A 24,130-nucleotide genomic window follows, 5' to 3' on the forward strand; every position below is an offset into this window, starting at 1 on the left:
TATAAGCAATTTTAGAGAGATAATATCAAGTAAAAAAAATAGAAAAATAAAAATAATTGTTTTGATGATTATTCATTTGTGTTTTGCAAGCATCGGTTGACAATAGACAAGACAATTTGCACACCTGTGATTGCTGTCTCTTTTTCTCTATCAAGATTGAGTTGATAATTTTTTAATTTTATTATTGTTGTTTATTTATTTATTTATAGTTTAAAAAAATATTATTAATGTGGCTTTTTAATATAGCTAAAATGACGTAGATTAAAAATCCTAGCTCATTGAATTTTAAAATGATGATTTTTTTTGGATAAATATCTTCGATAAGATATTAATTTTTCATTTGTGATTTTTTATTCTTTTTTAAATTTTATAAATGAGTATTTTATTGTGGCGACAGAGACGTAGTCTCATCATCAATCCATCAACATTAAAAAGTGAGTTTTAAAATTAATCAAAATAACACAAAAAAAAAAAAAAATAAATTTATAATAATAATTTGTACAATTTTTACAACAGATAATTCATCGAAAAAAAAATGATAATTATGCAATTAAAATCAGATATTATCAAAATGATAAAAATCAAAAAATTCTCATTGATTTAAAGATACAAAAAAAAAATATCTAATCATTAAAATATCTTTTGCAATATTTGATTTAAAAAAAAAAATTTTATCATTTTCACAAATCAAATAATAAATCTCACCTTGAAATTTATTTGAGCAAAAAAAAATAATAAAAATAAGATCACCAAAAAAAAAACAAAAAAAATCTAATCAAATTTTTGATCTTTTTTTTTTCAAAGTAAGCGAGAGGTTTTTTTTTTTTAAACAAAAAATTTAGCAGTGAAAAAAAAAATGAGGTTGGTAAATTTTTCAAGGGAGGAATTCAAATGGTTTTATATAAAACACATAAAAAAAGGGTAAAGAAGAAGAAGAAGAAGGAGAAAGAGAAGAAGAAGGCATGGGTTAACCAACAAGCAAATTAACACGTGGGAGGGTTCTGATTGTTAAATGTGATAATTATGGTACGAGTGCACAAGGCATACCCCTTTTTTTCATTTTTTATATATTTTTTTTTTAAATATACAAGGTACACACTGCATATACTCGATCGAAAGGCGGACGATGCGGATTATATCAATTGATCGATCCACTGAATCCACCTTCAACATATTATGTTTTATATAAACATAATATTTATATTAAATAAATAAATAAATAAATAAATAAACAATATATATTATATAAAAATTGATTCATTTATTTAAATGTTTGATAAAAATTTTTGTTACATATTTAAGAATTTTAATAAAAAAAAAGTAGTAGTAGTAAAGTGGAGTGGTTTTTATTATTAGAATATCTATGGCATATCTATGACCAGCAGGCATCTCTGTAAAAGAACCGGGGGAATATAAAAATGCAAGTCGTCGTTGTCGTTGTCGACGTCGACGTTGGTTTTGACGATAAGCCACACAGTGGGCGCGATAAAACGAGGCCGAACATTTGCCTGGTGCGGTTTGCAAAGTGATAAGATTTCCATATCACTCTTGAGAAGTTTTTTTTTTTTAAATATTATATTATTATTTATTTATTTATAAAATAATTTGTGTACATGTTGCTTACATGATGCTACTTAATTTTAGTATTATTTTATATTTTTTCTTTTTCTTTTGTATAAATTTTTTAAGACACTTGCGTCACGCTATATTTGCCATGTCAGAAATGGCTAAATGAAGATTGCTATTTTTAATGAAGCCAGCATTGCTTGAATATACTGTTTATGTATATGTGATGATAAGCATATTGTGTGTATATATACCTCTTGTCTTAATCTGCATCTGCCATTGCGCAAACATATTTTTAATAATAAATATTATTTTTTTTTTTTTTTTTTTTTTTGATAAAAGTTTTATGGAATATATAAAAAAATTTAGATTTTTTATTTTTATTAGAGATGTATTTTAGTTGATGGAGTTGTTGGTTTTATTTTTATTTTTTTTTTTGTATTATCTAGTTTATCGGGGAATATCTATTTTATTTACTTCGTTCATCCATCACGATTTATTTCTACTGGCTTGAAGATACCACGAATCGTGATCGCTAGCTTGAGGAACTAGATTTTTATATTTTTATTTTTTAAGATAATTTTTGATGGTTTTTTAACATATTTTTTTTTTCAACACGTAGTTGAATAATAAAATGTAAAATTTAATCTTAATTATTTTTTTTTTTTTTTTTTCTAATGTAAATTATCTAAGTTTTAAAAGATTTTTTTTTCATTAACAATTTTAAAACATTTAAAAATTCAAAATTTATATTTTTTAACTTTGAAAACAACAAATTACATTTCCCCCTCTTTTTTGTTTGACAATTAAAAATTTTTAAATTAATCCAATAAATAAAAATTAAAAAAATAACTTCAATATCATTGCTCCACAAAAAACCAACAATAAAAAAAACCATTTAAAAAATAAATAAAAAAAAAGCTCAATACAGTTAAAAGATTGACAAAAATTTAACCCCAACAATAAAATTTAAAAAAAAAAACAACCCTTACAATAAATTTATAATTAAATAACAAAAAAAAAAAAAAAGCTGCAAAAAAATCTCAACATCTAATTTCCCATATTACATAATAAATAAAAATAATTAAATCATCATCATCATTAAAAAAAAAGTAAACATTTTAAATTCCAGTAAATCATTGATTATTAAAATATAATAATAAAATTAATATAAAATATTTTATATCAAAATAATAAATATATATCGAGTTGTTGAATGTTGAGTGAAAATTTTGTCGATTAACACGTTGTTTGTATAGGCCAATGTATAATAACAGGTTGCATAGTTATATATCCCATTTGTATCTCGATGAGGGCATCTTGGGTTCTTCATATAAATTATTATTATTATATTTATTATTATCACACATGTATAAAAAAAAATTTAAAGAGTGAAAGAAGAGAGATGAGTACAAATGCAGACGCGTGAAAATCAAAAGATCGAAACGCTTTGGCAAGTTGTGTCTGGCTATTTGCAAAAGTATCCAAATAAAAAATAAATAAATATATTTTTTTTTTTATTTTAAATTATTATCTTTGTTGAATCAATGCAGCCAGTTGTTGTTCTTTCTTTCTCCGCACCTGGCATGATGATCTTCCTGCGGGCCAGGCCTCTCATCCAATTCGCCTTATTCGCCCTGGCTTCAAGCAACAATTCTTATTTCTTTAAATAAATATATATGTATGTATTTTTTATAGCCACATGTGTGTGTTATAATCTTTACTACATGTACATTGACTTACCCATATGTACTTTCTTTATTTTTTTTTTTTTGTATAACATGTTAAAGGTACATGTATATTTGTGTGGATGCATCAACAATTGCAGTGGATAAAACCAGCATGGGAATAATCAAAGTGGGGACATGATGATCCTCAATATTGATATCTTGAAAATTAAAATATATAAATTTATATAACGCGTGTGTATAGTTTAAACCGCGTGCGAGAGTTTAAAATCTTATAAAAAAAATATGTACAATAATAATATTAAAATTGAGGAGGAATCTTCTTTGTGTGTATCATGAGTTAAACATTGTTTGTACTGATCGTTATACCAGAATATAACAACAAAAAATATACCCCTTTTTTTATTTTAAAATGATTTTTTTATATTTTTATTTTAGATAAATATATTTGAAAAAAAAAAAAAGAAAATAATAATTATGTTATCTCAAGAGAAAGTAATTTGATAATTTATTTTTTAAATTATTTGTTTGTTTATAAGGTTAATATAAAAATAATGAAAAATTATTGGGATGAGATGATTTAATTATTAATTTGAAAATATAATAAATGTTATTATAATTTGTGATATCTTGAAGATAAATATTAATTTACGTCTGTTTATGAATTTTACAAGTTTAAAGATCGTTTTTTTTTTTTTTTTTTGTTTTTATCACGGATAAGTATATAAAATTAATCGTAATTAATGTTTTTATTAAAATATTAATGATAATTTTTTGTTTTTTAAATATTTGTTTATATAGTTTTATTTTTATTTTTTAATTTTATATAAAAAATTAATTGTAATGATGATTTTTTAATCCAAATAATTTTTAACTAATTTAATTTGTTGATTTAATTGTTTGTTGATATTTTTTTATTGTTTTTTTAGTTATGTATTTTGTATTTTTAAAAATTCCACTCAGTAAAAGTGGTGACTGGCGGTGGCGACCGCGTGCACTTTGCGATAAGCCCACCCCCTTTTGAACCCCCTTTCGCTAAACTCTCTACATGCCGCTTACAACTTTTTAGGGGTTTTTTATACATCACAGGTTTTCATTCATTCTATATGTTTTATTTTTTTCCTCATCAACTGTTGTATGTATTTATTCAAAAAAAAATAAAAATTAAAAATCAAATAAACTATTTAAAAACTTGATAAATAATTATTATATTTAGTTGATTTTTAATAAAATATACATATCAATAAACTAATGAAAAAAAAAATAGAAAATATATACAAGGGTAGTTTTTATCATATTACAATGACACCTCGTTATTAATCGACATTGAAAATTTCTTGAGATAGGAAATATTGATATTGGGAGTTGAGAAGGTTTTTAAAAAAGAAAAAAAAAAACTTGATACATAAAAAATTATAATAATAATACAACTACATATTTTTAAAGTATATATTTACTTGTATATATAAATTGCGTAACTTTTTCACAACGAAAAAAAATAACAAATATATCAAACGAATTTTCAAACGAAACGATTTCATATCTTTCCAACGTAGCTATTTCCGTATCGGTCTGAGTTTCTCGATACCACCAACACCACCACTAACACTACCAAATAAAATCACAAATTCATGTAAAACACCCACTGAATAGACACACAAATACATACATATTATTATTATTATTATTTTTTAATAAACGACATTTGAAATCGGCAATGGCATAGATGCGTTCACCTTCCTTTTCTAGTAAACTCAAATATAAGGGTGTCCTGATGATTTATTATTTTTATCTTCAAGCATTGCTTGGACGGTTTATACTTGCTCTCACGAGATATTATACAGCCAAGAAAATAAATGTATAATAGTGTTGTAATATATACACATATATAATCATTTAAAATATTTTTATATTGACACTGGATAAATTACACTAACATTTTTCACAACTCTTTTATTTCGATCGATTATGTATTATCTGAAAAGAAAAAAAGGGTTAAGGGATATTAGCACTTTTGGGGTGGCTGGTATTACTGGCTAAGATACAGGTGATGAAAGACATACCTACAGATTAACTAACGACTCAATAATATTATCATTTTGATAAATGTTATCGTTGAATTTATATTTTTACAATTCTTGATTTTAAAAAAATTACGCTCAAGAAAATAGAGAAGGTATTTTTTTTTTTTTATTCTTAAATAATTGATTGATTTATTTAGAAAAAAATTAGGAACAAAAGAAATTTTATTTAATTTTTTTTAAAATCAAAAATTAAAAAAAAATTTTTGTAAGAAAACAATAAAACTTTCATAAAATAATAAAATAAAATTTAAATATTTTTATTTATTTATTTTATTTATTTATTGACAAATTCAAAAATAATTACGTTAAATTATATTTTTTTCAAATAAAATATTCCAAGAAAAATAATAATTATTAATACTATAAAATAAATAAATAAAATTTAAAAAAAAATTAAAATTTACATCAACTTATTGATTAAAAATCAATAAGTAATTTACACAGTAATTTATTTTGAAATGAAAAATAAAAAAAAAAAAAAAGAATTGAAGTAGACACTAGAGATTAAAAGATACATGGAGAGAGTTTGTGAGGAATAATCGACGAGAAGAGAGTAGAGCTCATCTCTGTCATTGGACATTTTAAGGTTTGGGTAGTTTGAAAGCAAATCAAGAGATTGGTATAGACTGGTAGTTGCAATCATGTTTGAGGGTAGAAACTATATCTATATACATGAAAAATCAAGTTAGCACAGTATGATATGAGGGATGGTGAATAAAATTTGGAATGGGAATTGATTGTTGATTATACATGTACACATCTACTGTTATTTAATACAAGTATATATTGAATTTATTGAGATGAGCCTAGGGATAACGACCAGGAGGATATTAGCTGCCTACAAGTTACCAATTCAATATTATATCTATTATAAATTTCAGACATAAATACCACATTTTATAAATCCTCAAAAGCTTTTTAATATTTATTTATTTACAGCTTGATTATCATCATCAACATCTTGGTTTGATTTAAATTTTTCTTTTAATTTTTTCGCTCATTATTTACACAAAAATTTAATGGTATTTTTAAAAATTCACAAAATGTTTATGTTGATTTCACGTTGTTGTTCATGACAGTTGAAAAATAAAATTATATTTGTAAAACTAGACTATATAAATAAATAATGAAAATATGATAAGATATTTTATGTAAAATTTTATTACAAACAATATTGTGATGGAAGAATGAAAATGTCTAAGTTTGTTACTTGATATTCTTTTTCTTTTTTTTTAACAAAAATTTATATTATAGCTTGAGTGGCATGTGCCAGGTTGTACCACATAACTTTGTTTAAGTGAAAGAGGTCAAATGTTTTGGATTCATCAACATTTCTTATCTCATTTGGCCAGTTTTATAAAAATTTTCAAGACTATATCAACCACATGATCTTTATATGAATTTTACAATGAAAATTAATGCATATTATTTATCAAACAAATTATTTGATAAATAATATTGATTGAAACTTATTTTTAAAATTTTGTGGATTATCTTTTGGCAAATAATCAAGAGATTGTTATGGAGCATAGTTGAAGAAATTCTGTGAGCATTCTTTAGGCTAGAAAAATATTTTACAGTGTCAATAATATATCTGCAAATAGAAATGTTTTGACTTTTGAAGACTTGGAATTTGATTTTGGCGATAATTCTGTGATAGTTAATCATTGCTTCTAAAATTGGATGTCGTTTAATTTGTCAGATGATGCTGTCTTTATTAGAATGTACATTATAATAGTCGAAACATGTTAGCAACAGAGTGGAGTTATCTATTCTAGGTACATGGGCCATGTTTAAAATATCTGCGTTGTTAATAAAGTGCTTATAGTTTCAATGACTGGATCTTGATTCTATGCAGATTCTTATATCATAATTTCTCGAGTAGTTTTAGCTTATTCATGACAGAGGAGCCAATGTTCTACGAAATTGGATAAGCGTATGGTACAATATTGTATGGATTACCAGCTGGTAACGAATAAATCAAACTGTCAAAGATACTTTACTTCAGATTGGCTTGATATTTTTATTAAACCATAAGAGTCGATGTTTTTGAAAAGGATTTTTTGATGTCTATGTAGATTAAATCATTTAATGGGTCGAAAGCTTTTTCGAAATCTTTAAGCGCTGCTTCTGCTGCGAATTTTATATTTGCGCTGCTTACATTGTCATTGACTTCGAAGAGAAATTTATTTCAATTGATGCACTGCAGAGTATTCGTGTTCTTTTTTTCTTTTTTGAATTTTGATTTTTATCATTCAAGCTCATCAATCGCAAGCGCTAGTAGTTGTATAATTCTGCAAACCGTGTTAATAATGGCTCTTTCATTTTTCGCCAAAATTTTTTGACAGTAAATCAGCTAAAAAATAGAGTCATTCGGTAAAAATCAGAATAGATCGAAGATCAACGAAATGGAACGAAAGTTTTGTTGGTTAGATTGATGAAATTGTTAATTTTTTTTTGAAATATCATTGTATAATGCAAAAAATAATGTCTCCCAACGTGGGGCTCGAACCCACGACCCTGAGATTAAGAGTCTCATGCTCTACCGACTGAGCTAGCCGGGAGTGTGCTGACCGGGTTTTTTTGCTCCAGAAGTGCCATGCCAATGAATACTCACGTGTTAAACATGAAAAAATTAATATCAAATAGATAATCTAGTTTAAAGCTTATGTATTCAATGAATTTAAATATAGCATTGAAATATTTCTATTTTAAAAATAAAAAACTTTATCAAGGCAGTATAAATGTTATCAAAAAAGCTCAAGATAGTGAGTCTATGATGTCCATAGAGATTTGAGTTTTCTCAACACTTAAGACTGCCACATTGGGTATTTAGATATTCAAATGGCCAATGCTGATAACAAGACGCTTGTGACTGTTGATAAAGCTAAGAAATAAGGGGTGAAAGAGAGTGAACAACGAGTTGCCCAGTATACACACCCTCATGTTCATGTCCTTCCAGCTGTATTATATACACACTGGTCTATTATATGCATATATATAAAATACCATTGAAGAAGCAAAGTAACAACAGAAGGAGCTTTTCAGAAAGAGTAAGAGAAGGGTGAACTTTAGCGATACTCTCTCTCTCTCTCTCTCTTGCTCTCATTTTATATATATGTACATCTTGTCGACGCTGCTTCATGCAGATAACGTAACTTGCACTTGAATATATCTATAACATATACCTACTATACATATTATACAAATCTTGTTTACACACACACACACTGCATTTGTGTGTAAAAAAAAAAAAAGAAACAGACAAGGAAATTTGATGAAAAATAAAAATAACTCAATTTGGAAATATAAAACATCATTTTAGAATTGATGGGTTAGTTCAATGAATTTTTATATTTTTAAAATTTAATAAAATATTAAAATGATGAACGATGATAGATGAGTATAAAAAAAAAAAAAAAAGGATTGAAAAGCTTTTTTTTATTTTTTTTTTTTCAATAGAGGAATATGGAGGGTGGAGAAAAAAAATGCAACTAGGGAATGAGATGGTATCATGCCATATTAGAGGAAGTTATAAATCCCTGGAAATCTAAAATTGATCTTTTCTACAGTAGTGGTCGCAAGTTCGACGATTTTTGGACTATATATCAAAAAAAATTTTTTTATCAGCAGTATCTTATATTGTGAAGAAAAAAAAATCATACTGTATACATATTTTAAAAAGTTTACAATGAAAATGTACTGTAAAGATAAAAAAAACATATATTTTAATTAGTATTTTTTATTTTTCAAATAGTATTTTCATTTTTTTTTTTAAATTTATTCAAAAAAAATTTAAGAAAATTATTATTATTATTAATTAATGAATTTATGTATTGATTTTATTGTTTTTTATTTTTATAAATATTCTTCATCAATTTATCTTTTTGTTATGGAAATTTGTAAATTTAAAATCCATTCGATCGAGTTTTTGGAAATTAAATTGTCTTTATAATTATAATTTCTATAAAGTATGTAAAATTTATTCGCAATTTGAATAAACAACAATAAATCTTAATTATTTTAAAAATAATTTAGCCAAATGATAAATGATGATAAATAATATTTTTGGGGATGATGTGGTTAAAGGTGGCAAACCAGTGATAATTTAACATGATTGGTATTAAATAAAGGGTGGGAAGAAAGTGGTTTCCTGATGGTGACTACAACTTAATTGGCTGAAACTGGTCCTGTTTGGGATATCTTGTTCTTATTATACACACATAAATACACAAAACCCTTTTTAAGAATAAACAAAGAAATAAAAAACCACCTTCCAAAGAGAATTTTAATTGCCACAAATTTGTCGATATATTTTAACTATTTGAAAAATTATATTTAAACAATTAAACAATAAATTTTTATGCATTTATTTATATATTTTATTATAATATTTAATTTTAACTGACGTTTGTTGGAAAAATAAAAATAAAATTTATCTTTTATTAAATATTAATTAATCATTATTATAATATTTTTTTTTGTTATATATAAAATCGAGTCTTCTTTAGAAACATATCTGTTGACATACAGATAAAAAACATGTCGATTAATCACGAATTTAAAAATTCCATTTTGATGATCAACATGAATAAATGCTTAGGCACGAAAATTGTGATTAATAAATTACAATTTAAAGAAAAAAATAAATAAAAAATAATAATAATTAAAAAAAAAAATATTATCTGCAAGTGATAAACATTAGTGAACAATAATCATCAAGAATTTGTTTTAAAAAAAAAACATATAACAATAATAAAATATAAAAAGACAAAAGAAAAAAAAAATGAGGATATGAAGTTTGTAATTTGACGTAAGTGGTGTTGCGTTAATGATTATACTGTGTGTGTGCCTTAAGCCATCAGTATTATAAATAAAAAATAATAAAAAAAAAAATATATAGTGTTATGTCTTATGTGCATTTTTATATGTATTTGTTGATATGTGTGTGGTGGCTCGTAATACAGTAGCCGAGAGGCTAAGATTTATAGCGGACCACACTCAGCCACTTTTATTTTTATTATTTTTTTTTTTTTTATTTTATTTTTTACAATGTTTCTCTCTTATTCATTCAACATGACTACTTATGTCTCAGGTGTAAAGATCACATTATTTTACAATATATTTATTAAATTATATAATTAATTTTTCAAGTTTTTTTAAAATTATTTATGTTTAGTTGAAAAAATAATATTTTAAATGAAAAATTTATAGTTATATTTTAAATAATTATTTGAATTTCAATTATTTATTACTTTTATTTTTACAAAATTAAAAAAAAATACGAGGATTCATTGGTGTAGTCATGGTGTCCGAGGAGCTATTCATCGCCAGAATTATAGTGACAACACGACTATGAAATGTAGTAAAAAAATAAAAGTACTTTACCTTATATATAACGACAATGACTACACTACTTACTACATTTCAACTATATTTTTTAAGTTTTTTATTAAGTAAAAGAAATTTCTTTTCACATTTTTCCACGTTAGTGTTTTTCGGAGAAAAAAATTCTCTCCTCTCCGCATTGGTCAACATGGAAAAAAATCGGAGTAATCACGGAGAAATTCAAAGTATAATCGCGAAAAGATTTGGAAAAATATTTTCACAAAAGTTGTAGTGAAAAAAGTCCAAATACTATACATAACTAAACGTGACCACACCTTAACTACACTCAGAATGAGACCAATGTATTCATAGCCCTTCGGTGGTGTCACTAAATTCGGCCGTGAATAGCTCCTCGAAAAAATACTTGAAAAATTAAATTTTATACATACTTTATAATTTATAATTACTTTATATTTACATACTTTATATTTTATAAGTATTTTTATAGTATGAAAAACGCCTCTACTGGTTGAATAATGGTGTCATGACGGTAAAATAGTAAAAAAAATTATTCAAAATAATTTTTTTAGATTAATAACAATATTATTATTAATAATATTGTTATTAATATAAAAAAATTATTAATTTTTCAATAATTTATTAAATTTAATTATTAATAATTTAAAAAGTATATTTAAAATAAACTTAAATATCAAAACAATTTTTTTCCATATTTAAATTAATTTTAAAAAATTATTTAGTAAAAAAAAAAACCAATAATTTTCATAATAAAATTATTAAACAATAATTAATAAAAAAAAAAAAATAATATAATATATTATTTATATAAATTTATTATTTTATTTACACATATAAAAATTGGTAAAACGATTTGAGCAACTGATTTTCAAAGAACTGCCTCAGTACAGATTTTAAAAAGCGATGTGATTTTCGCTCGGTCTTAGCATTGTTTGGAAATACGCAGTGAGATCAGTATGATAGGAGGATGAAATTTACCTCGCCTCTTTTTTTATACTCATACATCTACATATATAAATTCTTTTTTTTTTATATTTTTTTATTTATATCTCTCATCCACCCACTGTCTTTTTCTATCATCCACAAAACTCCATATATGTGTATTATTTATCAACATATATATATTTTTTCTTCTTCATCTTTTTCATACTTTGAATATGCGTATTGTTTGTAATTGTGTATATTACTGTATATATTTGTATATTATTTATACGTGTGTGTATTATTGTATCTCCTTGTATTTTCTTTTTACCTTTTGGTCTTTTTCATATCTCAGAGGATCGTATCCTTTAGCTTTTTTCTTGTACGCAATTTGTTCACATCCAACAACTACCAATGTTCGTCCCGATTCACACACATATACTGAAAATATGTTGCTACAAAGTATTTACTCACCTGAGGCCAATCAATTTTTCTTTATTTTTTTTTTTTCTCATTTTAACTCTTTAAATTTTTTACTTTTTTTTAACGAAATTTCTTGATGTCATTTTGATAAAATTTATTTATACCTTTTTTTTTTTTTGGTTTTTTTACAGTTTGATATTTTAATTAATTATATAACAAATTTATTTTTCATTATTATCATGATTTATTATTTTATTTATTATTTTTTCGTGCAAATTGAAATTTAAGTTTTTCGATTTTTTAATTTTTATAATATTTCGATTTTTTTTTTTTCTATTTTTGTTGTTAACTTATTATTTGTTTAAACAATATTATTATTAGAATCTTTATTTTATTATTCATTTATTTATTCATTAAATAGATAATATATTTTTTTTTTTTTAATTTTTTTAACATTTTTCTTCAAAGAAATTTATCAATTTAATTTTTCATAAAATTAATTTCTATTTTTTTTTTTTTTCTCATTTGCAATAGTTTATTAATAACTAACATTTTTATAATTATAAAAAATTTATTATTAATATACTTTTCTACTAATTATCATGATTTTTAAAGCTTTAAACAATTTAATTGTTTATTTAATTTAAAATTTAAATTTGTTTGTATTTGTGATTTTTATTATCAATGATTTTTTTTTTTTGTTTTTGTTGTTAATTATTTATTAATATTTAAATATATGTTTTTAATTTGTTTACTTGATTATTCATTTATTGATAAAATGGTTATTATGATATTTTTTTATTTTTTAAAAATATTTAATCGTTATTAATATTTATTTTATCAAAGCAAAGTCAATATGATAATAATATTCTCAGTGTGTTGTTACAGCCACTATGTAATTACCATCGTAATAATTATATTGTGGTGAGTCTGGATATACTTTGTTATTTATTATTATCTACCGCAACCTTTGGTTAACTCGATTGAAACGTCTTGTCGGTTAAACTGATAATACACTATAAAACAGCGATTCACGTCAAAGTGCAATAAATATTTTTCTCATCATCATCATTTTTTTTTGCATTGATTGTTTTTAATATTAAATAATAATAAATAATATGTTTTTTCATAAATAATTATTATTTAAAAAATCTGTTTGTCTGAAATATTTTATCTGATCAATTATAATTAAATTTAAACCAAAAAAAATATCACAAAAAACAACAATAATCTTTATCAATAATTTATAAACACATAAAAAAATTATAACGCAGATAAATTTGTTTTTAATTTGTCATTTATTATATTTTAAATAAAATCTACTTGAAAATATTTTAAATGATGGTAAAATAATTATCAAAAAAAAAAGTACAAAATTTATAAAAACAAAAATTCCCATAGTTTAAAAAAAAATCTATAAAAAAATTATTAATCTATAATAATTAATAGAGCTAATAAAACTCAAAATTTTTATTAAATAAATATTAATTAATTGTTAATATTAATGGTTTAATTTCAATAAAATAACAATTAATATTTTAAAAATTAATTCATGATTTTTCGTCGTAAAATTTCGCCGTAAAGGGTAGTACAATAAATTTAAATGAAAAAGGAAAATAGTTTAAAACAATCTAAAAAATTCCAAGCAAAAAGCCAATAATAATAAAAAAAAAATAAAAAATAAAAAACATTGCAAGAGAAAATAATAATCTCTTCAAGCTGGTTTGGTGTAACAGAAAGAAAACTCGTGGGGGTGGAGTGGCGTGATAACCCTTTCGTTATCAGTGCACCAGGTTAAAAGAGACGCGAGTTTAAAGAAGGGGTAGGGGGTAAGTCAAAAACAGGGTAACAGGGGGTTAACAGCAAGCCAACTGATTCCAGACCCAGATTAAAAAATGATTCCTGATAATACTCGCCACTCCACGTTATAATACACATTTATTTATTTTTTTTTTTTCATTTTTTTTTTTACCCCAATCAGCTACCCTTCATACTTTTCTTCAATATAAACTCTGTATATATGTATAATAATTATTATTTTTTTGCATTTCATTTGCATTATCATTATTACCTTGTTGATAAAAAAAAAAAAAAATTGTTTTATATTTTATCTTGGAAATTTTTTTGTTTATAATTTCATTTGTAACAAAAAAATATATATAAATTGTATAATTTTTTTGTTATTGTTTTTTTTATAGCTTGTTAAATTTGTTGTTAAAAAAAAAAATATAAATGGATATATTTATTAGTTAGTTTGTTAGTAAGACAGAGATTTGCTTGAGCTATTTTGTGGTAAAATTTAAACTTGACTGGACCAGTTGAGATAACAATATTTAATCTATCTTGTTCACCACAGGCTTTATGACAAAGCCAACACTTCTCAAGAGACCTAGATCTCTTTCAAAATAAAATATATAAAAAAAATATTAAATAAATTATTCCTAATTCTCAATTGATCTGTCCAACTAATATACATAATTTATAGACAAGCAGACAGTATGAATGTAATCCACTAGGAAGGAAGTAATATTTGTAAGGGATGATTAGACAAAGTGAAGATACATAGACAAACAATAAAAGGGATCATCAGATTAAATTAAGATGAAGCCTTGAATGATAGTTAAACCAAGATGTGCAATATTATAAAAAAAGAAATAAAAAATTAAAAAATAAAAGGTGTTGTTTTGAGAGGTGATGTTGGTGATGTTGGTGATGTTGGTGATGTTGGTGATACCAATGATATTGTTGGTGTTGGTGGTACAATCTTTATCATGATTTTGGTCTTGTGGTTCAGCTCCTCATTAGTTTGTATGCTCATCAATCACTCCTTCACGACCACCGACTTGAATCATCCGCCCTCTTTTTATTTTATTTTTTTTCTTGTCGATTGGTTTGAACAGCCAACGAACGCACTACATCACTTGATGATTAAATTTTCTACTTTCTTATTCTCAGCCTTTCATTCTTTTCCATCCCCATTTACTCATTCTTTTACTCATCCTTTTTTTCTTCTCCTTCACCTCCTTTTTTGTATATTCTTTTTTATATTATTATCATATTTTTTATCTTGTTTATTTCATTTTTTTATTTTATTTTATATATACCTTTCGTCGTGTCCAAATATTTAGATCGATATACCATACCCAAGATTTTACCTTGCTGATATTAAAAGTCAGTTTGTTGATGAGGCATCTTCTGCATATTATAAATATAATAATAATAAATATAAATTAATTATTTAAGATTACATGATTATATTTTCTCACTCATAAAAAATAGACTATATTAAAAAATTATGATAATTTTTTTAACTATTATTAAAAATTTCATAAACAAATATAATAATTGAAATTAAATATTTAATTTTTTAACTTAATAAATAAATATAAATAAATAAGATAATATAAATTTTATTAATTTATTTATTATTTTTATAAGCCAAAAATGATAAGAGAAAAAATAAATAATCAAGTTGTTATTATTATAAATTATGATAGCAGTGTATATAATATAGTTATAATGATGACGAATAAGTAACAGTTTAATCCTCGAGAAAACTGAGACACACCCCCGCGAAAACTAAAAGCAAGAGAGAGAAAATAGTGATACATATACAAACTGTAGCTTCGATATTGTTTAACTTGGTTCGTTATCGCGTGATGCACTCTGTAGCAATCTCACTGAGCTCTCTAGCGTGATTCCCCTGAGAGAGGCAAGGGTAGAAAAAAAAATAAATAAATAAAAAAAAAACACAGAGGGATGAAGAGAGGTTGAAGAAAGATAGTTTGAGGCAACACAACATCGTCTATACTTGCTGAAGAAGGGGTTGGTTGGTTTGTTGGTTTGTTGGTATGTCGGTGAAGAGAAGGAGGAGGGGCTGCATCGTGCTGATAACGCCACTTGCTTACTGATAACATTACTGGCCAGACTCTCATCCATACACACACACACACACTTCAAACTCTATACATTCATAAAAAATATAAATAATATGATAAAAAGTCATCTTTCAATAAATACCAACAATTCTTACTCTCAATCTTGGCAATCCATTGAAAAATGAATTTTATTTTTATTATTTATAATAAATAAATATCATGTTTTTTTATAAATAAAATTTAGATAATATTTTTAAATCATCGACACTTTGTAAGACAAGTCGCATATGTTTTTTTTTTTTTTTTTTTTTAAATTTATTTATACATTAGTGGACGTAAATGTGTGTGTGTGTGTGTGTGGACAAAGGGGCCATGAACCTTTGCCGTTTCCATTAGACTGACGGATGAGACACGATTCGCCAACTGGATAAAAATTATTCTGGTTGTTTAAAAAAATAAAATATTTATTATATAAACAAAAAAATAAATTTATTTATCGATAATTTTATTTATTATTTATAATTTTTTTCAAATAAATTCTTAGCTATATAAATTTAGTAATATTGATTAATTTGTTTTTTAAAAACTATAAACCATATATTGACTAAAATTATTTATATAAATTTTATAATATTTATTTATTTTAATAATAATAAAGATGTATAAAAAATTAAAGAAAAAAAAAAAAAAAAGAGAGATTGTTGTTTTAAAGTTTTTAAAAAATAAAAAAAATTGAGAAAAAGTGGTTTGTGATATAGATGGTGGCGTGAAAGCATAAGCATAAACCACAAGTAGATATCGGTTTGTGGATATAAGCATGTATATATATAGTCAAGCTACTATACCATACCTATCGGAAATAATTACTCCTTGGGGTCTTATCGGCGTCGCCCGTTTTTAGATAAAGGGTATAGAGAACGCAAAGAGGACCAAAGAACTCTCGGGGGTGGACCTGCATTCTCTTCTGAAAAATAAAAAAAAATAACATTCTTTCTTCATAAAAAAGTATGAAGAAGAAGGAAAATAAAAAACGAGGCGAGGGGGAGCATGAAAAAAAAAGATAAAAGTATAAAAAATGAGAGAGATGAAAGCAAAAAAGAAAAAAAAAAAAAAAAATCATAAGTGAGTTTGGATAGCTTTTCTGGTCTTCCAAGAATCAGTATTTATTGTGACGCGATGAGATAATGCACAGTGCTGTATTCAAGTACATGAACGAATTATGGTTTTCAATATATATGACGGTTTTTTTTTTATTATTATTTTTTTTCTTTGGTATCTGTTGTGTGGGCCACTTGCTTTTCTTTCTTATATTCTTTGTTTTTTCATTTTTTATTTGCTCTTTCTCTCCCTTGATTTTTTATTTATTTTCTTTATTTTTCCTCTTTAACCGTCTTCTTTTCTCTTTGAGTCACTCTCGACTGATATCTTGTCTCACTTGAACCTCGTAAAGCCGCTAAAAGGATTCTTCGCTGAATTTTTAAACTGCTCAATATATATGGTTTTTTTTTTCGTTTGAGTTTATTTATTTTACAGTTTGAGTTGATATATTTTATGCAATTTAGGACTAGGTAAAATTGAATTTCCATTTTCGAAATTGAACTGACGGCGTTTATCATAATTTTATCGGTTCATTTCAGTTTTTTTTCGGAGAAAATCTGAAGTTCAAAATTTAGATCAATTGGTTGTTCGATTTTTCGCTATGTATAATTGAATCATTTATCCGAGTCGAAAGCTTTTTCGAAATCTTTAAGCGCTGCTCCTGCTGCTAATTTTATATTTGCACTGCTTACATTGTCATTGACATCGAAGAGAAATTTATTTCAATTGATGCACTGCAGAGTATTCGTGTTCTTTTTCTTCTTTTTTGCATTTTGATCTTTATCATTCAAGCTCATCAATCGCAAGCGCTAGTAGTTGTATAATTCTGCAAACCGTGTTAATAATGGCTTTTTCATTTTTTGCCAAAATTTTTTGAAAGTAAATCAGCAAAAAAATAGAGTCGTTCGGTAAAAATCAGAATAGATCGAAGATCAACGAAATGGAACGAAAGTTTTGTTGGTTAGATTGATGAAGTTGTTAATTTTTATTTTGAAATATCATTGTATAATGCAAAAAATAATGTCTCCCAACGTGGGGCTCGAACCCACGACCCTGAGATTAAGAGTCTCATGCTCTACCGACTGAGCTAGCCGGGAGTCTATTATCTAGGATATTAAGGTACATTAAGGAACGTACCTAACCTTAAGCTGACCTATTATTTTACAGGTGTTTATTAAACTGCAAAATCTGAACATTTATTTGCTAATAAACTTACCTAATAAATAATAATCAATTGAGAATACAGCCCTGGTATGACTGAGCCTCCTTAATAATATATATTCTAATGTACAATTATTAAATATTTTTAATGACAACTATTATATATATTTAATTTATTTTTAATATTTATTTTTATTACGATTATTTATACATATTTTTATATTTGGTTTCTTCATGTTGCCGTTACTTTTGCCGCCACTGTCTGGCAATATCTTGACTTAAGGTCTAAAGTTTTATATGATAAGAGAAGAAGGCATGTTGTGTGTGTAATATCGGTAAAAGATAGCCTTTGGTGATTGAGTTGAGTGAAGTGAAAGAGCTTTCTCGTTGTTGTCTTTTTTTTTTACTATCATATAGAAAAAGATAGAGATTAAGAAATAGTGATTATCATTCTGATGGCATGCATGGTTTGAGTCAAACTTTTTTTTTTTTTTAACATTATGATAAAAAAAAGATCACAACCACGTGATTCATTTATTTTTTACATCTCAAATGATACAGACTATCAGCAAGATAACAAAATTAAAAAAAAAAAAAAAAACCATTAAATAAAACTTTTTAATTACCTCTAAAATTTTTAAATACAATATTACATATAATTATCAAATAAAAAAAAAAAATATATTTTTTAAATTGTTATAAAATTTACATTAAAAAAAGAACAAAATTTATCTTAAACGTTTTATTTTTCATTATTTAATAGTCAATCGATAAATCCCAATATCTACTATGAAATTTATAAAAAAAAAAAAGTTTTCAAGTTGTAAAATTTATGATATTACTCAAACACTTAAAACATTTAACAACTCAAATATTTTCATTTCATTTAAAACTCATATAACTAAATTTATATAGTATATTTATTATTTTTTTTCTTCAATAAGTATAATAAAAATCATAAAAATTGCAGGTTTTTTAATGACATAATAAAAGTTGTTAATTTTATGAAATATTGTTAGACAGTCATTGTATAATCTTGATAAATGTAAACAGCATAAAGTGATGATTAATAACATCTTGTATTCATCGTTTTCAAATATCCAAGTTTGAGTCACGAAAAAGCAGTAACTTCATCGTCAAATATGTTAACAAAAACACCAATAAATAACAACATTATTTTATCTATAAAAATAAAAATTTAAAATTGATAAAAAAATCATAAAATAAATAAAATTAAATCATAAATATTTACAAAAATAACAGGACCATATAAACATAATTATTTTTAATTTTTTTTTTTCATAAATTTCAAATTATTTATTTATGAAAATTAAAAGGCAAAAATTAGAAAAATTGAAATAAAATTTAATTTATTATAAATGATTTAAAAAATATTTATAAAAATAATATTATGACATGAGGATTATTATTATTTATAAATATTTAATTATTCAAAGGGTGAGAATTAAAAATTAAAATGCAAGAATTGGATGAATTTGATAACATTGAGACATGAAAACGATGTCGTTCGACAGAAGCCCACAGTGTGCTTGGCAATTATCGCTTTGGTGGGAGCAAACTGACGTGTCCATATATTAAATATATTTTTTATTTTTTTATTTAAATTGTTGATGAAAAAAAAAAACACGTGGATATATAAAACAAGTCTGATTTCATATCGCAATATTCAGAATACTTCTCGCTCACCTTCTACACTCTTAAACTCTCCAACGTCCTTCTCGCAACAAACCAAATACATATAAAATAAATTATAAAAAATCCTTTTTCTTTACATACATTGAAAACCTGAGAAACTATCAATTTATCAATGAATAATTATTTATTACTTATCAATTATCAAATTTATAAATTGACAAATATAAAATTAATTTATTTTTTTTATTTTTTCAATCAATATGTTGAGCATCCTTTTAAACATCATTATTACAATTTAATTAATCAAAAATTAATTTAATTAACAGTAATTTAATATATTCAATTAATATTTATCTGATTAAAAAAAAAAAAAGACAACATAATTTTAAATTACATAAAAAAATATGTACAAATTTTTTTTTTTTCCATCAAATAAATTGTTTATTAATCCAATTATTATTAAATTAAAATTCATTTTTTTTTCAAATATCACAAGCGAATAATAGATAAATTTAAAAAAAAAAAAAAAATTTCTTCAAGGGTTGTAAAATTGGGGGGAAAAAATAAAATAAATATTAAAAAAAAAAAAAAAGAGTTAAGAAGGGGTAAGATATTTTTAGGTTTTATTTATTTATACAAAAAAAAAAAAAAAAAAGATTAAGAGCAAGAGGGACAAGAGACGTAACGAGGCCGGGAGGCTGACCGGAATCAGATAGCAAATGCAGGACTGGCCCTGGCGAGATTTATCGAGATAAGAGAATTTAATAACCTGGGTGGTGAACAAGAAAGAGTGAGGAACTTTTGTTGGAGAGGAGGGGGGGGGGGTATATTTAAGGCAGTCCAGTATTTCTGGATGAGACGATGAGAATAAAAGAGGGATTTTGAGGATTGAAAGGAGAGAGGGATACTGAAAGACGGAAAGTGCAATAATATCGCTAGATATTGATCTTTAATTAGGCACGCAGCGTGGAGAATGCACAAGATTAGATCACTAGACGAGTTTCAACAGTCCGTTTACATTTTTTTTTTTTTTTTTCTCTCTTGTTATTCCCGTTTAACATTTCTTCTTCTTTAAATTTATCTTTTTTTTTTTTTTCAAATATGTATTTTATTTTTTTGGCAAGTTTATTTTTCAATTGGTTCGACGAATTTGTCAATAGGTAATTTAATTATTGCCAATTAATAGGTTTATTTTAATTTTAAAAAAATTGATTTTCTATTTTTTATATATTGAATGAATGTTTAGTTTATAATTGCGATTTGTTAGGTTTAGGTATTTGATTTGGAAAAATATATTTTAAAAATGTTGTTAATTATATTTTAAATTTTTTTCGGGTGATGATGATACGATGTGGAAGATGAGAATTCGTGAGAGACTTGTCTGTTTTTTTTTTAAATTTTATACTGTGACAATCTTCAAAGTGTCTCGACAGTGTCAACTGTTGTTATCTCTTAATGACTACCCCATCTCATGACTTAATCGGCAACATGTATAAACCATTCTCCATCAGCCTCTGCATATTCAATGGATTCACAAAAATACAATCATCTATATCAACTATTTGCAAAAATAATAATAAAAACAAATAACACTTCTCTTATATTTTTAAATTTCATTTTTATAAATTCCATTGCAAAGTATTTAATTTTTTTTTATTTAAAAATTAAAAATTAATTTTTATAAGTTAAAAGACAATATCAATTTTTATAATTTTCAATTTTCATCTAATTTTCTTTATTATTAATTTTTATTTATTATTCAAAATGATTTATTTTTAAAATTTATAAATTAATAATTTTTTAGATAAATTTAAGAATTCATTTTCATGATTTTATTTAAATAATAATGATCAAGTATTTCTAAGATAAAAATAGTGTTAAAAAAGGTGTGATAATAAAAGTTAATATAAAAAAAGAAAAAAAAAATAAATTTCTTGTTGAGGAGAAATAAGACAAGAGATACAAATGTGCATCGTTGAAATGATAAATGATAAATGTAAATTGCAATTTAACAGAGGATTTATTCAAATGAATTTTGATATTTTAATAATGAAGAGGGAGACAAGGTCACAAAGGGTTAATTTTATACATTCAAGGAAGTTCGTGTGCGATACCTTTGCTCTGTTTTTTTTTTTACTATTATTTTATTTTAGAATGAGAGGATGAACATGAATGTCAATACGACAAAAAAATAAATATATATTGGTGTGAATTTTTATTTTTTAGTCGTTAAAATGAATACTATAAGGATGTTGTATATTTAAGTGTGATATTTTAATATGTTGTTGTATTATGTGCATGACTTTCAAGCTCACGATTAAGCAATAAAACTCATAGCCATATATTCAATTAAAAATTTAAAACAATTAATATAAAAAAAAATAGATAATCTTGGAATTTTCACTTTGATTTCTATTTATGATTTTATTTATGATTTTATTTGTTCATTTTAAATTAGTATTTTTATCAATCTCATGAATATCATTAAAAAGATTGAAAAGAAACCAATTTAAAGATTTTTTTTTTTTTTTCAAAATTATTTTCATGACAGCTCAGTCTTCAAATGATATGTCTTAGAAATAAAAATTTAAAAAATAATATACATTTTTTCGATCAAGATAAATAGAAAGTTTTTTTTTTTTTTGAATTACAAATTGATAATAAAAAAATAACAGTTGTATCAAATAAATTAAAGTATGAATAAACAAATTAAAAAATTTATAAATAAAATTAATAATTAAATAAAATAATTTAAAATATTTATAAAAAATGATAAATTTTTTTTTGAAAAAAATTATTATTATTTCTACTTTTTATACTAAAAATAAATAAACAAATTAAAAAAAAAAAATTTACAATTATAAAATTTAATGTTCGATTTATAAAATTTTATTAAAAAAAAATTAATAACTAACTAAATAAACAAATAAAAAATCTTAATTTTCAAATGAAAAAAAAAAAAAATTACAATTAATAAAATTCTATAAATAACAATCTATAATAACATATAAATAAATAAAAAAATTAAAACTTTGATTTACAAATAAAATGTTTTATTAAAAAAAAAAAAAGAAAAGTATTAATAAACTCATATTAAATAAATAAATAATTAAATTAAAAATTCAATATCCAAATGAAAAAAAAAAAAAAAAACGAAAATTTCTTTAAACAAAATAATAAGAATAATATTTGAAATAAATATATATGTATTGCAGATCGAATCATCAATTGCAGAGTCCAAAAAAAAAAAAAAAAAAAAAAATACAACCATTGCGGCTTATTTTCAATTCTTCCAAGAAGTAACTACCATACTTTGCCTCGTCGTCGAAGAGACATTATTCATGAGTGTCCTTATTTCAATTTAATTTTTTTTTTTATTTATATTATTATCATTTACTCCCTCTAGACTGCCTCAACATCATCACAACTTCATCACAAGTCCATATATATATATGGAACAAAAAGTAGTCATCCAATCAAATACTCACCCACAAGACAAAAAAAAAATTACAAAAAATCCACAAGAAAAACAGAGAGAGAGAGGAGAGAAAAAGGAGAGAGCTACATGTATATATAAATAACTCAAGTTCAATACCAATTCAGGATTGAATGAAGACATCGTCATCTTGGATCCTCGTTGAGGATTAGAGCATGAGATACATAAAGACAACTCGAGGTTGAATAAGAAGTAGTAGATGAAGATGGCAATTCTTAAGAAGAATTCTTTGACTGTTGTTTCGATCATGAAACAGTAGTAGGATCCTTTTTGCAAACTAACACACACACCCAACAGTAATAAGAATTCAACAGAGTTAAAATAAAATTAAATAAGAGCAAGCTTTATTTAAACTGCTTGAGCTCTCACTTAGCCACAACAGTGTCACGATCATGGGGACTATATGCACATTAGCATATCTCAACGCGTGTTAAAACACAAGGTATAACTTGATGAAGAGAGACTTCATGTATATATAAAACTATATAAGAAAACTAAAAGATAAAAGGATAGGTCACTCGATGCATGAATAGAATAGAGACAATCAAAAAAAATTAAATTAACTTACATTGAATGTGTTAACAAGCCACGTTAGAAAAAAATTTAATTTTTTTTTTTATTTTTAATGTTACATTTTTTTTTTTGCATTTTGATATATTCAGATTAACCATCAACCAATACACTGTCACGATCAGGATCCTATTTACATATGTAGTTAAATTTTTTGATTAAAAAAATTTTATATTTATATTTAATTTTAGTATTTAATATGTAATTTAAGTAAATAGAAGA

At 24.1% G+C, this 24,130-nt stretch overlaps 1 protein-coding gene and 2 non-coding genes across 4 annotated transcripts in view; 1 reads left to right on the forward strand and 2 right to left on the reverse strand.

The window, feature by feature from the left end:
* LOC122860746 (zinc finger protein ush) overlaps positions 1-24,130 on the forward strand; it is a 72,884-nt gene that overhangs the window by 42,902 nt on the left and 5,852 nt on the right. The window contains exon 1 of one of the 2 annotated variants that reach the window (XM_044164690.1): positions 31-434. The exons of the other annotated variant lie outside the window; for it this stretch is intronic. Coding sequence (XP_044020625.1) covers positions 374-434 — 61 coding nt within the window. The 5' untranslated portion in view covers positions 31-373. Of the gene's footprint in view, positions 1-30; positions 435-24,130 lie in introns of those variants that run through there. 2 annotated transcript variants of the gene reach the window in all.
* Positions 7,830-7,902, reverse strand: Trnak-cuu. The gene has a single exon. It is a non-coding gene; the product is annotated as a tRNA-Lys (tRNA).
* Trnak-cuu lies at positions 18,050-18,122 on the reverse strand. Its single transcript has one exon. It is a non-coding gene; the product is annotated as a tRNA-Lys (tRNA).

This window comes from Aphidius gifuensis, linkage group LG1 (assembly GCF_014905175.1).
Source record: "Aphidius gifuensis isolate YNYX2018 linkage group LG1, ASM1490517v1, whole genome shotgun sequence".
Lineage (NCBI taxonomy): Eukaryota > Metazoa > Arthropoda > Insecta > Hymenoptera > Braconidae > Aphidius > Aphidius gifuensis.